This window comes from Clytia hemisphaerica, unplaced genomic scaffold (assembly GCF_902728285.1).
Source record: "Clytia hemisphaerica strain Z4C2 unplaced genomic scaffold, Clytia hemisphaerica genome assembly, whole genome shotgun sequence".
NCBI classification, from domain to species: Eukaryota; Metazoa; Cnidaria; class Hydrozoa; order Leptothecata; family Clytiidae; genus Clytia; species Clytia hemisphaerica.
In genome coordinates this window covers 246,204-264,616 of record NW_027104441.1, presented here as the reverse complement: position 1 = coordinate 264,616, position 18,413 = coordinate 246,204, and the positions used below count along the sequence as shown (strand labels likewise).

Below are 18,413 nucleotides of genomic sequence, written 5' to 3'. Positions count from 1 at the left end.
CAGTCAGCAATGTAATGAAAAGTAGTTCATCATTAGAATCAGACCTAACTTATAGGGAACTAATTCGAACTCGAAAGAGAAGCCTAATTTGTTCGAAATACAGAAGATTTGGAATTATAGAGAGTATTTTGTTAGGGTCTCCCCATGACGGTAACTAAGAGTCAGTTCGAATTATAGAGAGATTCGAAGAAATAGAAGTTCGAATTAACGAGAGTCCAATGTATGATAATTTTTAATTAATTTATAATTAGATAATAATTTTTTTTAATTTTTGGCCGAATTCGGCCTCTGTTTTACTTTAATTTAGATTTAAAAAACCAAACAATGACTTGATTGTTGGTCAACACTCAGGTTTAGCTTCTACCTCGACGGCACATCGACATCTCAACATGGCTTACGTTTTAGTATTTTTCCTCCCGTTTTTAATTGGTAGGTTGAACCAATTCATCATTTTGCATTAGTTAGGACATGTACTAACTGGAAACGATATAGAAATTTTTGGCTACCTTATTAGAGAGCTTGGTGCAGCCCAAATGGCACACAACTTGAATCAACGTTTTGGCTGATTTGGAAAAAAAGCTTTAACGAAATTTACTGAATTATTGAGCATACTATTGTTATTATAGGACTATCCAACGCAGATGACTTTTTCCAAATTGCACCAACAGACGTTAACATCTATTACGACACGCCCAAAAAATTCGAACGCTATTGTATACCTCCTGGCCAATCAGATTTCGTCATCACATGGTGGAGAGATGATAAACGACTTGGATCCCAGGACAAACCCAACGCCAACATAAATATCCCTTCTCGAATTAAAATAAGAGAAACAAGTGATTTGCAGAGTACTAAATGGCATAGTGTTACCCCCGGCTCAAAGATCTCTTTACTGCAAATCAACAGTGTTTTGCCAACTGATCAGGGGGAATACAGTTGTGTTGCCACAAACAAAAGTGGTCATTTTTCAGCTAAATTTGATGTGAAAGTTACAGGTAGGTTAAAGACGGAGCTCACTTATTTTGTTTTTTTTGAAAACAAGGCTTTTTACCCTGAGAATAATTATATTTTAAGGCTTAATTCTTTTTTTAAGACAAGAGTCTGGTTTTAATCATACAAACCAAACAAATCCACGAGGAAAGAATCTTAAAACAGAAGAACTGGTTCTAGTTTTGTTTTTTTCCTTGAACTCGTTGCGCCTTTTCTACAGAATCTCTGGTATACGCTTTTTGATTTGAGACTGTACTACGCTACTCTAAGTGACCCCAAAATTCTACATGCTATAGCACTTGAATGATCTCTAGAAGATCTACGGAGTCAAACGAACGACTCAATTTTCGTGCTCTTTTCTGTCTCCCGATAACTAAAACTGTGCAGTGGAGCATTCCTTTTGTCTGTGGTATTAATGTCTTTAATATCCCTTCTCTTTCTAATTCAGATGCATGTCGTGGTGGATCATTCAAATGTGCGATAGACAAGAAATGTATATTAAATTATACTTTATGTGATGGTATAGCACAATGTTCAAACGATTTGGATGAATCGACTATGGCTGGATGTTGTAAGTTTGATGGCAGTCACTTTACCGTCCTAAAAAGTACAAATACAAACTCGCTAATAGCTAGAGTTGATAGCTATCGAAAGAGGAGCCTATTGGGTCCGACTGAGATCATCGACTTACTTATTAATTCGATTAAAGTTCGACAACCGAACTTAGTCGAACATTCAGTTAGTGGAAGTACTTCGATTTGTAATGCGTCTTTACGTCACATAACAAAAGAAAATAGCAAAAAAAACAAAGGAATTACCCATAGCCACCATTTTGCAACCATGGGGAATCGCGATTTTACGGAAATGGGAATACTCATATCGAATAAAGTATCTTCCCCGTAAATGCGAAAATGAAAAATAAAGAAGCTTTCGTTTTCTGATTGTCTTTTTAATCTGCCATGAAGTGTTATAAAATTCCTTATAGAAAGACACATTTTCCTACAAAAGACTTCAAAAAAATGATGTAGAAAAAGTTGTACTATCCATTTCATTTTTCAGCGTTACCGTCGCCACCGAAACATTTAATAGTTAAAGCTTCTGAGCCAAACGAAATAATGTTAACTTGGCAACCCGTTTCCAAGGCGACGCATTATGAAATCGAGATCACTTATCCAGATGGTAGCAAGAAAATCATTTCTAAGAGCTCCCGATTCAATATTGCTGTCATTGATGGTCTTAAATCGAAAACTGAATATGGTGCTAAAATACGTACCAGATCATTGACAGGGGTTAGCAATTTTACTGACCAGATTACGGTCAGTACTAACAGTTTAGGTATGTAAAATTATGTTTTATTACAGCCCAGTTTTATAGAGTAGACTAGCCTGGGCGCTTGAGTACTAAAGCAAAGAAAAATGAAAACGTAAGGGGTTGATTGATATGCGAGGGTGGTTTTGAAAGATCTTTTAAAGCTTCATTGGATAACACAGTTTCATTATTTTAAAGTCACCCTCGCTAGCCAGTCCAGATAAACGATTCTGTCACATAAAAAGGACAGTACCGTAAAATTTTAAGAGTCCCCGTCAACGCGTCTGTCAGAATGATCAATGGTGAGTTTATGTACATCTGTGTTTTTCTGCGGTGGAGAGGATAAGCTTCTAATATGTCAACATTTTTACTGACTGACGACGAAGGTAAATCAACACATATCCTCGATTTTACGGGTCAGAACTGCGGGTCTTTTTCCAAATCACTTAAGTGCAAATACATAAACTCGTTCCGATAACGACATTTAAGTCCCAGGTTCGATACATTATATGATGTCTTTTTAATCTATCTTAACAGAAACACCAGCAGCACCATTAGTTGATAACGCAAATATCATTCGTACGGTAACCGATATCTCGTTGTCATGGAAACCTGTTCCAAATGCTGTGACATATGAAATAACCTTTCGTTCACCTGATGGATCTGTTAAAAAGGTATGACACACCGTAAATTTTATTCGTGATTTTCATGACGTATTGTTTTTCAGTAGACTTTCTCCTTTTTGAACTTCTATTATTCGAATATTTCTCCAACTTGAGCTTGTTTCCAGCCATACGAAGGAGAAAGTCTCTCCAAAATACCTTCTATAATTCGAATGTGTAATCCCTGTAATTTGAGCAAATAAAATTTACCATTCGAGCTCGAATTAGCAAAGTCAACCACTGTATATAATGCAGCCTTTTTCTAATAGGATTCGTGCATATGTTCAATTTATAGGGGGAAACCACAGATCTGTAAAGCCCGAATGGCTAGATCCGCGGCCTTTATCTAAAAGTGAAGCAAGTTTTGGTAGGATTTCCTACCAAAGAAATCACGTGACAACAAGCAATTTCACTGGTTTGAGAGATGCGAAATAGTGTTTGCCGCCTACTTTTTTTGATCTCGCTCTCCGAAAACAATTGAAATGTTAGACCCTATCTATCGGCACGAAATTTAAAAAGTCAAATGTTTGCTTCATTTTTTTTTGCTGGAGAAAACTTCGGGCTTTACAGATCCGTGGGGAAAAACAGATTTCCCGCCTAAAAAATAATTTTTCATGTCATCATTTAAATGACTTGGGAATTCACGAACTCGTTCTGTTGTTGTTGTATTTGTAAAACTTAATCTGGATCTTAATCTTGTTCGACCATAAAAAGTTGATTACTTTATTGATACATAAAAATATAATTTACTAAAAACACAAATCCAATGAATAGGCTCATGTACAGTTGGTGCAAATTTCGTTCAATGGTGATTGAATGAACGCATTTAGGCAAGGGTGTTAAAGGGAAAATGGTTTGTGTCCCTTTGGAAAATCGAGTCGGAGTAAAAATTACTTACATACCGTTTTTCATTTGATTTAGATTTTTCGTAGCAGCTCTGAACGAACGATTCGTTTCTCAGGTTTACAAGAGGATACTTTATATGTTATCAGAATTCGAGCAAGATCTTCAAGTGGTATTGCTGGCAGATTCGCTAAAATGAAAGTGAAAACTCTCAAAAATGGTAAGTTTTTAGTTTGACATGGTCTTGTCTTGTCGTACGAATCAATAAATTAAGTCTTAGCTTTGATTATAAGAGGCTTAAAATGTCTGTGAGGTGCGTAGTATCTAAAGTCTATTCACGATAAGTGTGCACTCTTTTTTCTTTTACCTATAACTTTTGAAGGATTTCTTCAATCTTTATAAATTTGGTATCATTGGAAAGATATTAGTAAGTGGAACAATTTGAAATAAAAAAATCTTTAAAAGAATTCTAAAAATGAAGATGAAAATGAAGAAGAAAAAAATGAAGATCTTGTAGAAAAGTGCTATAACTATCATTTTCACTGAAGTGAATTCTTAATCATCGAACGTCATCACTGTGAAAAAAATTCTCAAAAATAATCATTCAGTCAAAAGATATCAAACAAAGTTATAAGCTGATTGACGTCTAAAAACGCTGTTTTCTGCAGTTTTTTGCTGTTTTTTGGGGTCAATCACTTATTAACTTTGTATCATAACTTTATACTGAATAAATATTTTAATGAAATTTCTTCACAGTGATGATCTCCTAAGATCAAAGAATCTCTCCAGTGAAAATGAAAGTTATAGCACTTTTCTACAAGATCTTCATTTTTTTCTTCTTCATTTTCATCTTCATTATTATAATTTTTCTAAAGTTTTTTTTATTTCAAATTGTTCCACTCACTAATATCTTTCCAATGATACCAAATTTATAAAGATTGAAGAATTCCTTCAAAAGTTATAGGTAAATGAAAAAAGAGTGCACACTTATCGTGAATAGACTTTAGTAATAAACGTAGTAATAAACCCAAAGGCTTACGTCTTACTGAACCTAAGTAAATTTATATGTGTCCAATTTTCTCGATATTTTCCGCACCCATTATCACCCCTTGTAGTATGATGAATCATACATCAAAAGAAGCGTATTCCGCAAACAAATTTTGAAATTCAAAAGCTGGTTGCAAATATCACCAAGTCTTCGAGGATTGATAACGAGATATAACGAAAAAAAACACACATCAAAATGAAATTGTGTCCTTCAGACAATTGCTAAAACTATTATAAGTTCTAACAATCCGCATCTGAAAAATTACAGGGCTTTTTCACGGACAATCTCAGCATATTGTCAGGACTAATTTTTCGTTTCTCTTATTCAACCAGCGCCACCATCTGCACCAGAAAATATTCGTCATATCGTCAACGCCAGACAATCAAGAGTTGAGTTTTCATGGAACTTTCCAACGGATATGGGAACCTCCTTCAAACCTGATTTAAATTATCAATTTGAATATTGTATCTTTCAAAGTTATAAGGTAAAGTTAATATAAAAAGATGTAAAATTCTTATTGCAACCCAAACTAACTTTATATAAGGTCGTTCCACGGTTGCTATTCCGGAAATAGTCTCTACCCCCTATGTAGAGGAGGTATGGCATCTAGGGTGGCCAGTAAAATTAAGTGAAAAATTCAGGGTGGCCAGTAAATTGAGGCAGAAAATCCAGAGTGGTCAGTAAAATGAGGTTGAAAATTAAGGATGATCCAAAAAATAAGAAAAAAATCCAAGCGGGATCCTGAAAAATTGAAAGAGATCCAGGGGGGTCACCTTTCCCCAAAAAGACCTCACTCAACATAGGGGGTACATTTTTTCTGGAATAACCAAAGGAATCATGGTGGTCAGAGCTGGGTGTCTCATAAAGATTTTCTATTGATGCGACACAAATTGATTGCAAAATCTTAAACCACATAAGCGATTTTCGTACATTCCTAGATTCTCCATTACGTAATGTAGTGACTGCCAAAAGGCTTATCGAAGTCATGGAGGTTAAATAAATCTTAGTCTAGAGTAATAATGTTAGTCCTGTGATAAAGGGACCGAGAAAAAGTCCAAATTTTGATAAGATAAAAACTGCATTCTGTACGGCTATTCCAGAGGAAAGGTTTCGCTAAGTCAAACTTGTTTTTAACTTGATACTTCCAATAGAAACCTCCACGATCTATGCACCATATTGTGCCACGCATAGAGATAGGTTAATCGACCATAAACTGATTGTAACATATTAAACATATCCCTGATTGCTGTTGATATTCTCTCGGAAAGGCCCTGTAAAAGTTATTGCATAAAATTTCAATAAAATTATGATAGATTGATCAAGCAGAGTCTGTAACATTAAAGAATTAGTCCTTTCCTTGACTTTCAGGTCATTTTCAAAGAATACAGAAATGTCAGTGTAGTTGTTCCAGATGATCAAAACAATACGCCAGATATGAAGACAAAGAGCGGGCGCCAAAATGACAATAATATTCCTGACGGTAAAAATAATGTTGGTAGAAAGAAAACAAGAAAGATTGTTTTGAAGTTGGTAGATGTTGTGAAAACAAGATACAGGCCGATTGATTGCAAACAAATGACTGTTAGGTGAGTCTGTGTTCTACGTGTTTATGTTTTTTTGTTTATTCATCTTGAAGTATCCAATATACTAACTCGGGCGTTTGCCAGTTAGCTCAAAATTAGTGGAAAATACCCGTTCACCTGGGTGCAAAACATTACGTTAAGCATACTAGTATCATATTTTTATATTTTTTTTTGGAGCAAAGTTTCAGTCTAAATCTCGATAAATCATTTTTAAAAAGTGTTGCCGAAAGACAGACAAACGATTACGCGGCCCACATTCCTTTGATTTGTGACAAAGGTTTAATAAAAAGAGTAAAATCATAAAAAATAGCTTAGTGTTATGTTATAAAAATTGGCGTACTCAAGTTCTGTAAAATTTGGATTTAAAAGCGTCAACTAGCCAGCCCTTATCAGAAAAATTGCTAGTTTTGTATGAAAACATAAACTATGATTTATAAAAATAATCATGAGGGACGTTGTGATATATTTTGAATATTTTTATAGAATAACAAACCGCTAATTTCCCCCCTTTAAATTCAGAATTTTTTGCGCTGATCTAAATCTTAGGAATTTCTCGCGATAATTCAATGCTACTTTTAACCTGCCATGGAAGTCGTTATACCAACGATGGAGTTAATTAATCTGAACACATAGAACAGCTAAAAACTACTTTCTTTCTACAATATGAAGGGATAAGCGACAACAAATTTAGTACTGGGGCTTATTCTAAAAAATCTATTCTTTCGTAATAATTTTAGTTCAGATATCTAAACTATGGAAAAATGTGTTAAAATAAAATATTATTATTTCGATGTTATTTTGTGTTGACTGTATGTTTTTCTGAACGTCGCTTTGATCATAAAGTTTGAGCGAAATGACTTTTATGTGGTAACATGTGGATTAAGAAGGATTGACTTTGTTAGTTCGGATTAATGAGAATTTCAATAGATATCCTGGTAATCTTGGACCATTGGTCTTTGATTGTGTTATGGGGATCAAAAAGTCAGCCAGCACGGCTAAATACAACATAAAAGGAGCGGCGTTTTGAACCGGGAATTTCAACTAAGACCAACTTAGCTATCTCAATCCATTAAATATCAAAATATCGATTTGATATATTTCATACAATCAACTCTCTTTTATTTGAGCCTCTCATCCCAGATGACACACAACGTTGTTTCAACGTTTATCTAATGTTCACAACGTCCACATAACGTTAGATGAACGTTGGATGACCATTAAAACAACGTTGTGTGTCAGATGAGCTATTCGAATTTGCTTGTATTTCGAACTAAAACTTACTTTAATTCTAATGCTTACGTAATCTTTTTCAGATTGAAATAGAGGCTACTTAGTACTTCGATACGTCATGACTATTTTGGTTATTTGTCAAGAGTAAAGTTTTAAGTGCAACAGTTCATCTTAACTTAAATTTCCTTATATTTCCTTATTAAACGTCTGTGTTTAATTAACGGATTTAAGGATTCAAGGATTAGCATAGAAGTCAGTCACTATCTATCCATCTTTAGTTTCCGTGATCGATCAGAAGTTTTAGTACGAGCAATACCTTTTTTAATTTTTAATAGATTGATTTTCAAAGTACTAATTGAACTTATAGCTACAGGCTAGTAATCATAATCCCTGAACCCTTTTTCATGTCTATTCTTTCCTCTCTAAACAATTAAAGATCTTTATCGTAAAAAAAGATCGGCTATGTTTTTTCTTCAACACTATCGCTTTTCACAATCTTAAAAAAGACAAATTTTTTTTACTTTTCTTACACTTTTTTTCCTATATTCCTTCATTTTATTTTTTGTATTTTCATATTTTTTCACCTTCTTCGTGACTTTTAAATAAAAAAGAAACTCTTTCAAGAAATTTGAAATATCAATGTGGCTCGTCTACTAGAACTAAGTTCATGTGAAAGGAAAAATATGTCTACTGTTCTTGCATTCCAATCTTGTTGTGCGAGACTGTGAGAATAAAAGAACATCATCTTCAAGCAGGTAATTTCACAGTCACAAATTACTATTTCAAGTACTTTGGGATAACCTTTATAAATTCATCGCAAGGTTCAAGGTTCAAATCAAGGTCAAAAAAATTTCCGTCAGCATTCTACAATGCTGGACAAAAGGTTTGTAGACTTCTGCAATATTTGCAAAATACTTCAATATCGATCAAAAACAAGTTCCCAAGAGGTTCTGGGTGCTTTCCAAACCCATCCAAACCTGTTCAAAGTCTTTCAAAGTCTTTCAAAGTCTTTCAAAGTCTTTCAAAGTCTTTCAAAGTCTTTCAAAGTCTTTCAAAGTCACCCACTGCAGTCTAACCACAAGGGCTTGACTGACTGGCTTACACCAGTATCAAAACGCTAATGTTTTGCTTGTGGTTCCCTCAAAAGGAGGCTCGGAAATTTAAACGATTTAAAAAACACGAGTTACAAAAAACACGAGTTACGTTAAATGTGACGTCATCAATGGGAAATTATGACGTCACAAGTAGATAATCTAACTCGTCAATTTATGGTGCACCTTAAACTGACGAGTTAATTAACTCGTCAATTTATGGTGCACCGTAATTTTACGAGTTAATTAACTCGTCAGTTTATGGTGCACCTTAATCTTACGAGTTAATTAACTCGTCAATTTATGGTGCACCTTAAACTGACGAGTTAAATTTTCATGAAACCAAGTTGGTCAAAAATTCTAAAATGGTGGTTAAGTTCTTTTTGTGCCTATTTTTAGTTTAAAACTATTGGAATGGTAATTTTCTCTCATAATATTCTATAGCAAAAAACGTAAAAACCCGACCTTATAAGCAAGTGAGCTACTTCCCGTTTTTCTATAAAGGAAGTGGTCTTAGGTGGTGAAAATAATTCGTTTTTGGTGTGGCCTTAAATGGTGAAAATATTTCGTTTTTTCTATAAGGGGAATGGCCTTAGGTGGTGAAAGACTATATTGAATGTATGCCTATTTTAATCTGAATTTTAGAATTTTTGACCGACTTGGTTTCATGAAAATTTAACTCGTCAATTTAAGGTGCACCATAAATTGACGAGTTAATTAACTCGTAAGATTAAGGTGCACCATAAATTGACGAGTTAATTAACTCGTCAGTTTAAGGTGCACCATAAAATGACGAGTTAATTAACTCATAAGATTAAGGTGCACCATAAATTGACGAGTTAAATTATGTACTTGTGACGTCATAATTTCCCATTGATGACGTCACATTTAACGTAACTCGTGTTTTTTGTAACTCGTGTTTTTTAACTCATGTTTTTTAACTTGTGTTTTCCGAGCCTCCCTCAAAAGCAATTCAAAAGCAATACAACAACTTCAAAAGTGTTTTTCTTAACTTCCATCCCCTTTCAGACACATTGAAAAGTCATTTTGCTCTATTTCTCATCATTTTTCACTAAAATTTCATTTGTCTACAACCTTTTGACCAGCATTGTTGCTTTTCAACCTACGATTCGACTTATGAATGCTACGTATGGAAAATTCATAAAATTGTTGAAACATCGCCTTCACTATGAATAATTTGATATAATTTTTCACCATTTAGCAAATTTTAATTTTTTTCTATCAACTGTGAAATTTTTCATACGTTAAAACCTGGTAGTCTTGACAACATTAAAGTATCTGGCTATGTTTTATCTTGTTTAAATGTAACTTTTCAATGTCAAATCGGAATATCAAATTTGAATACCTAGACTTATGCATCGTGATGAATAACTTTGGTGAAGCGGCTTTGACTTTGAGGTAATTCGTTCGGAAAGAAGATACGATGGAGTCACCATTACTGGAAACATAGATTTATTCGAGGTTAGAAAATTTAGAGTTATGGAGTAAGGATTATAAGGATTGTCAACTGAAGGGTCCATGAAACTTGTTCGAGTTAAGGAGACATTCGAGTTATAGAGGTTCGAGTTAAAGAGACTCCACTGTAATAAAACAATGAGAAGAATCAACAAATTTTTCATCATAAATTAAACAATCACAAATAGCTTTAGTCCATAAATCCTGAAGGCGTCTAGATGAAGATCAATCATCCTTTAGATTTAATTTTCCTCGCTTGTTGATTTAATGTTTTTGTCAAGGTCAAACTCAAACCAAAGGAAGCTGGTTGGTCACACCGGATGGTACTTGTCTGTGATAAGAGGGTAAAGTAGAATAAGGTCAATTAGTTCATTTAACAGATATTCTACATCTGTTTAAATTGTAAGTTGTCTTATTAATTTGATTGAACTTGTTCATTGTCCTTTGCCAAGTACCTTATCGGGGAAAACTTCGTCGGGGAAAATTTTCGTCGGGGAAAAATTCGTCACTTGCTGGTAGTTGGTAAACGCATTAAGGCCGGGGAAAATTTTCGTCACTTGTCCAAAATTTCGTCACTTTTCCCCGACGAAGTTTTCCCCGATAAGGTAATCGAATCGTACTGTGGCTCGGGATGAATAATAGATAAGAGTCGATCTTTTATGTGGATAGCCCAGTAATCTTGGACTTTTCACGGTGTCTGTGGCCAGCCGGATCGGTTATCTATGAATTGAACGGAACATTGGAAGGAGACTGGTATAGTGAAGTTCTATACACTGAAGAAGATACAAACTAGCGACTAACCATGACAATCTGTAATAAAAACCCAATATACATTTTGGAAGAAATAAATAAAAAAGTAAACAACAAAAGGAATGCAAAAGGAAGTGATAAGCTGAAGACCGAAGTCTGAGATCAGGTGCGGTACCTACTACTCCGTACCAGAGTGTATCTCACATTTATCGGCAATGAAATTTGAAATTAGCTGTACATGCTGGGTCTGTGTTCAGAAAAGAAATGTAGCCGCGAACCACTGGTTTGAGACGAAAACGCTTTTGACCACTTGGCTATCGCTCCGGGTCCAAATAAAGCTTTTCTAGTAGTATATTGTAGATTCCAAATATGAGTGTTTGCTTACAAACGGTATGTAAACAGTTCGCCAGATTCAAATTGTTTTTGGAAGGTAAAAAGTGGATAGGGCAATGTTCTCATTTTGTTCTCATTACTATTTCCAGCTCCATATGTCGGTTTTTTGCTATTTGAAATTTTGGTGTTTTCTTTCGAAATGGTAACTTCGCCCGCTTCGACAAAAGTGTACTTCACTTGACTTAGTATCGGCATAGTCATATGAAAGAAATATATGACTATGGTATCGGCAGAGACTTCAAAAGACTCTATCTATTCTATAATTGTAATGTAGTGTAAAAAACCTTTCTCTTCCATATAAAGCTTTTGATATTTTCCAAGGTTGGATAACCAAAAATGTCTCAACGTTCGCATTTCGGCCATAGATATTGATGATGTTTTACTTCAGGCGTAAAATGAACCTTCTTAGGTGTTTAGTTTAAGTGGTACATAGCTTTTACAACGAAAGCAAGGGTTGGGAATGACACTTTGTTTTACTTGCTCGGAAAATCGGGCGGTTGGGGAGGCGGACGGATTCTTTCAAATCTGGGCGGAAATTGATATTTTCTACATTTCTACGATATTTTCTACAATTTAAATTCAATTTTAACTCCATTTTTACCACTAATTTTGATAAAAAAGATTAAAACGACTGATGATAAGTTTTTCAATATTCAATCCTCGCCAGACGGAATATCATGTAGTATTTTCTCTTTTCTCTCAGCATGCAATGACCATTCATTTCATTTGCCAAAGTAATTTTCTCATAACTTAGATCTCCACCTACACTGCGATGTTTGTGACTGCCTTTAAATGATGCACGCTTTTTTATAAGAACCATTAAATTTTGTCTATAATCCTTGGCTGGTCGGGTGACTTTCTGGCTCTCAATTAGTTTAGTTTAATCCCCTTATATTGGGCTAAAATCATCATTTTCTAGCTCATTCTGAAAATAAATGCTTGGTTTCCATGAAAATAACACGTATTTAAAAAATTATTCTTAAATAAAATTGTATGTATAGCTTAAAATCAAAACACTTGCGTACTCATAGAGTGGATAAGGCCGGAACAATGATAAATAAAACAGCAGCTTTTTAAAAATTGAATTCCGACCGGCTTTCCTGAAGTATTTATAAATCATGTTGCAACGACAATTTTTACAAAATTTACTTAAACTTAAGTTCGCTGTTAGTTTTCCTGTAACCTTTTGTCAGTCCTCCTGAAATCCGATGTTTTAAGAACTTATATCTTATTCAATTATCAGTTTATCATTTCTACTTTTCAGTATGACCAACCATACATTGTCACACTAGATGGTTTCGTTATGAGATCGTGTACGAGATAACATTTTCATTAAGTTTTTTCTAAGCATTTGGCACAAATATATGTCATTATTTGTAATATAGAATGGGAGTTTGTTATGAGCTAGTTAAAACTTACTGTGATGTTGCATTGCTCTGATAATAGGCCATTTCACAGTCGAAATGGAGCATGGGTAATCAGGACTGATTGCGCCCCGATAACGGTTTCCCGTTGGTTAGACTCAAAAATCTTCAAATTTCTTCAAAACTTTGGACCAATAGCAAGTCGTTATTAGCGCTCAATGGTCCTAATTACCCATTACGCTTTGCGACTGTGAAATGGCCTTTACCAGTGTAGTTGGATACTTCTTAAGGAGGAAGGTTGGGCATATTTGGTGGAGGGAGTTGGTTTCAACAATGGAATCCCCAGCCATTCTATCTAAATTATGGCACTTTATCTTTATTATTTGCCTCCTCGAAGAGAGGCTAGTTAAGAAGGTATCATTGATTTCAAAGCCCTGGAGGGGCTAGATTTGAAGCTCTATGGGAGAAAATGAAGCCACTTATTTCCTATCAAAAATGCGTGATCCGCGTGGTTTTCACACAAAAGCCAGATTGAAAGTAAAATCAATCATCAGATTTAAAAAAAAATATGTAGCGTGAAAACAAAGAAAAGGCTAAATTCCATCTGTCATTCTAAATGCGGCGCAAATCTTAAGGTTTCTCATATTTTGCTTTAGAAAAGTTGACGAAGATTTCTCTTCGGGCTTTAACTTCAATGGGGAGTATATTAAATAAAGGCATACGCATTTTTTCAAGATAAATTCGCTGATTGAATGATGATTTTTATCGTCACTTTTCTTCGGTTACGTGAGGCTCGAAGAAACAACATTTAATTACTCTTACATCAAATTGCGGTCAACTCGAGCAGACGCGATAAAATATGAATCATCAATCAAAAATCTATTAACGTTACAAATTTCAACGAAGTCTGCTTTCGAATCTTTCAAAGTAATTCCTTGTTATGCAATTACGTCTGAAAGCTAAGTGGAGAAGTGCACCTACTGAGTTAAAGTACTTTCCTTAAATGGAATATAGTGATCTCCTACGTGGCTCCTTTTTGTACATAACATTCAATAAGGTAATATGACATTTATTTGACGTAATAGATATATACCACATATTATTGATGGGTTTTTACAGCGGAAAATAAGCGAAGCACCCCCTATTTGGATTACAGTAGATTGATGCTATAAAGGATATCTGGTATATTGACGGTTGACAGGATTGTTGAAAAGAAATGTAATGAATTTTCGACAGTTGAAATTTTTTTTCGGTTGAATTTGTATTTATATTAAAGCAAGGTATGTTTTGATACCAAGGCTCAAAAAATAGGCTATCTAAATCATTTCTCGAACCTGTACATGATGAAACAAATTGATAAAGCCTTGTCACTACAAGTTTTATGGTTCACCACGTGGTTACGGTGGTGGTGGTGGTAAAGTGGTTAACGTGCAGGTTCAATAGATACCATTTAGATCATCTGTGGCTTAACTTTCTCTGAGGAGTATCGGTTATTTGGATATTCATCACATTGCAATATGCGCATAATTAAATTGATGTTTTCTACCTCTATACACACGTGTGATGATTTCTCACTCAACCAGCCCCCAGAGTACATCTTCTATTTATGTTTTTCAATCTTACCTGCGGTACTTACTGTACAAATTGTCGTTGAAAGTTCTCAATAAGCCCATAAGATATTTCTTGATGTTACTACAGTTAGAAAAGTTTAGCAAAGAGATTTAAATCTTGTAAGGAAACTACAATTGATGATTATGGGTAATCAGAAGGTCTTAGTATCAAGTAGCGGAGAAAACTTTCTCCTCCTCTCTCGCTGGTTGAAGAAGAGTCTCTCGAAACGTAACATAAATCTCGTGATCCAAGCCACGACAAACTTCCAATATGATAGTAAGAAAAGTGTTGCTAAGAAGAGCTAACTAATGAGAGAGGTAGGTAACCCAGCTGGCACACAACGTTGTTTCAACGTTTGTTTAACGTTAAATCGACGTTGTGAACGTTATATTAACGTTAAAACAACGTTGTGTGCCAGCTGGGAATTAGTATCTCATTATCGTATTAGCATCTGCTAGAGAATAAAGTCTTGCGCACGGATTTGACCTATCAAGGGTTTAACAAACATAGTGTTAGAGGCTTAAAGAGGCTTAGCACTTCTAAATGCGATATCCAGTCTCCCATTATTGAATATCAGTGTTTATCTCAGCGGGTAGGTCCATCGAGATGCTTTGTTTTGAGCAAATACCTTACATTAAGAAAGTCTAGTTGCTTTTGAATTTAGTTTTGAAAGAAATTCGCTCTAGAGATGTTTGTTTATTTGTGTTTACTAAAGTGATATTGCTTGGTTCAGACGTCTTTGCGGTTTGATATTCACTCTCTTGAAATAGATCTTATCAAAGTTTTTGATTTTTCTAAAAAAGCGATGCATTGTGGGGTTGTTTCGGGGGTATTACAATAGAAATCTCTTAGGAATTCCTCGAGGGAATTCTATTGTAATACCCCTGAAACAATTCCACAATGCATCGCTGTTTTAAAAAACTCCGATAAGGGCTATTCAACTGGTTGATAAAAATTACTGTTTTCACTGAAATTTGAAGTTAACGAAGAATATTTTGATTTTATGGACTTGTGTTTTCTTGTTTTCCTTAAAAGTGGAAGGAAAGTTGTGAATTAGGGGGAGCGGGGTCTTTATATCCCAAACGCCAGGTTTCATAGTGATAATTTCTAAAAGTTTTAATTCTAGAATCTAATAAGATTTCATAATAACAGAATTCGACTTGCTTGAAATGTTCCATTGTTCAAAACACTCTTTAGATATTTTCAATGCAGTCAGTCACCCTTGGTCCAATAAATTTTTACCTAAAATATTACGTCTGCGGCTAAAAATTAACCTTTCTATTTCAGAAATCTAACTTAAACTAATGATTTCTAAGCAGTGAGAGCGGGTATAATTTAATTTCAATTTCACTTTTTTCCAGCCAAAAATTATTATCATTGAAATTGAAGCCTGGTTTCTATTTCTACAACCTGACGACATTGGGAATCAATAACATTGAAGGGGGAACGAGGACAGGAAATTTCACCATTGACATGTACACACCGAGTAAGTAGAATTTAATGTCTTTTGTTTTTCCCTTCGTCACGCCATTTATTAAGCAAATTCTTTTTGCACTCATCACTTAATTAAGAAGATGGTTAAAATTTGTCATCACGTAAAAAAATTCATGCATCACCACAGATCTGTAAAGCCCGAAGGGCTAGATTTACGGCTTTTATCGAAAAGTGAAGCCTAGGTTTGGAAGGATTTCCTACCAAAGTCACGTGACTAAAATATGCAATTTCACCGGTTTGAGAGATGTGAAATAGCGTTTGCCGCCTACTTTTTTTGATCTCGCGCTCCGAAAACAATTAAAATGCTAGATCCTATCCATCGGCACGAAATTTAAAAAGTCAAATTTTTGCTTCACTTTTATTTTGCTGGAGAAAGCTTAAAGTTGCCTATCTAGCCCTTCGGGCTTTACAGATATCTGTGTGCATCACATCTCAAATTATACGCTATCAGAGACTTTAGTGACCCTCTATAGTACACTCTTCTCGAGATGCATAAATTTATTGTTGTCCTCGTTTTCAAACAGATTTCATTGCTATGAAATTACATATTCACAATGATAATTGTGTTGTTTACACCTCATGAGACATTTTGAATCTCCAGTACTTTTTTTTAGAATTAATGTTTGCCTTTTGGGAATTTAAATTGGTTTATATGTATAATTTCATAGCAATGAAATCTGTTTGAAAACGAGGACAACAATAAATTTATGCATCTCGAGAAAAGTGTATTGTCTCAGTATTAGGGTAACTTTTTTATTCTAAATCAATTATTTCAATAGACCTTTTCATAAATTACGTTACGAACATCACTTGCCTCGTTTCGAAATCTTCGCCATGGTAATTAACTCCCAGCAGATTTTATTAAAACTACTTTCTATTCACAAAAAAATCATTTAATGTCTCAAGAGACATAATCACCATGGTAAAAGATTGAATACGAGGCAAGTGATGTTTGTGACGTAATTTATGAAAAGATCGATTGTCCACCCATAATCTGCTTTCTACAGGGTGTCCCGAAAAAAAAGTATCGAGTTTGAACATGCCATTGAGTAGAAAAGTTTGTGTGTGTTACCGCTGAAATATGAGAACGTACTGCATCGTGCAGGCTTATTACAAATGTTAGTTTAAAAAAAGTATTTATCTATAGCCCTTTTTACTATTCCATTGTACGTAGTGACAAAAAAAAGGAGAGCTCAAAAGACAATTTTGTGAATACACACATAAAATCTTTCTACTTGTACTTATAGTTGTGTTTCGACTCGATACTTTTTTTCGGGACACCCTGTATTACCAAGATAGTATACTTAAAAATATTAGATTAACTTTGCATATGCTTTTTTATAGCAACTGAACCTGAAGCAGGTGTTGGCCCCACCGCAATTCCAATGCCAGGGGCATTCAGTGGTATCATCATTTTTGCTATAGTGACAGCTGGACTTTGTGTTATTTTGTTAGTATCGTTTTTCATGGCATGGCTTTGTAAATGGAAACTTCTCACAGACGCTGTAGACGCCTATAAACTAGATGTAATTGAGAACAATAGAATCAATAATCTAGAAGCGCATCAAAGACATAATAATAATGATATGTATAAGAAATTGAATAGTTGATTTGTATAGACCAATTTTTGGTTTGATGAAGTATGTTATAGCCTACATTCTCCAGTCTGTTTGGCTTACTGACGTTAATAAAGACTGATGATTTATCAATTCGCGCCATCAGTCTACGGACTAGACTGCTAAAGTGTGTCCTGAACATTCAGATTGGATTATTATTGTTTGAAATGGATGTTGGAAGTTAGTGTTTTGAGAGACATAAGCCAGTAACTTTCGAATCTGGAGATTCGTTCTATTCTGGCTATTTCTTCTACGCTTTAGCTTTAGATTGCATTAAAATGCTAAAGTGAATTTGAATTTAGAGACAAAAATAACAAAAAATCCTGATATTGTATGTCGGCCAAAATCCTTATTGTAAATAACGTATTTAATAGTGTTTGAATTTGTACCTTGAATTTTGATAAAAGCTGTTTTTAATAAGAAATTGTTCTATATGGTCAAGATTGCTAGATCACAGAACTCAAGTTTCTTTAGTTTTGTTCATTCATTACTTTCATTTGAAGATTACTTGGGAAGAGCCCAATAATTCGCCATTATGGAAATCTGGCTGGATGAGGTTCAGATAAAGTAGCAAGTTGTTTGAGTCCATTTATCTTTAAAAGAATTCTCATGATTTATTCCTTACATAGACTACTCTCATCGAAAGTTAATAATTTGTTTGTTTCCTTTAAAGTTTTTAGCGAAATTAGAAGAAAAATTAGCCGGATATACTGCGTCCAAGCTGCTACCTTTTCATTTTCTCTTCAAAAAATATAATTAAACCGAAAATTGTTTTGATTATAATGATAAATAGATGAATTCGAAATTATATTCCGTGTTCCAATCATTATATTCATAAAATCAAAACCATTGAAAATATCAATTAACGATTCTATTTTATAGGTCTGGAAATTTCCGTGAGGGCGATATTAGATGTGAATAGGGATAACCAAAACAATAATAGCAGGGTATCGA

The 18,413-nt window shown here is 34.4% G+C and overlaps 1 protein-coding gene across 1 annotated transcript; it reads left to right on the top strand.

Annotated features, from left to right (window-relative positions):
• Positions 1 to 310: 310 nt before the first annotated feature.
• LOC136820861 (uncharacterized) lies at positions 311 to 17,900 on the top strand. Its single transcript, XM_067077100.1, has 10 exons — positions 311 to 429; positions 627 to 995; positions 1,439 to 1,561; positions 2,050 to 2,325; positions 2,836 to 2,972; positions 3,882 to 4,023; positions 5,184 to 5,335; positions 6,220 to 6,437; positions 15,711 to 15,835; positions 17,188 to 17,900. Exons 1-10 carry the CDS (start codon positions 390 to 392, stop codon positions 17,451 to 17,453), a joined length of 1,848 nt encoding a protein of 615 aa, XP_066933201.1. The 5' UTR covers positions 311 to 389; the 3' UTR covers positions 17,454 to 17,900.
• Positions 17,901 to 18,413: the final 513 nt, after the last annotated feature.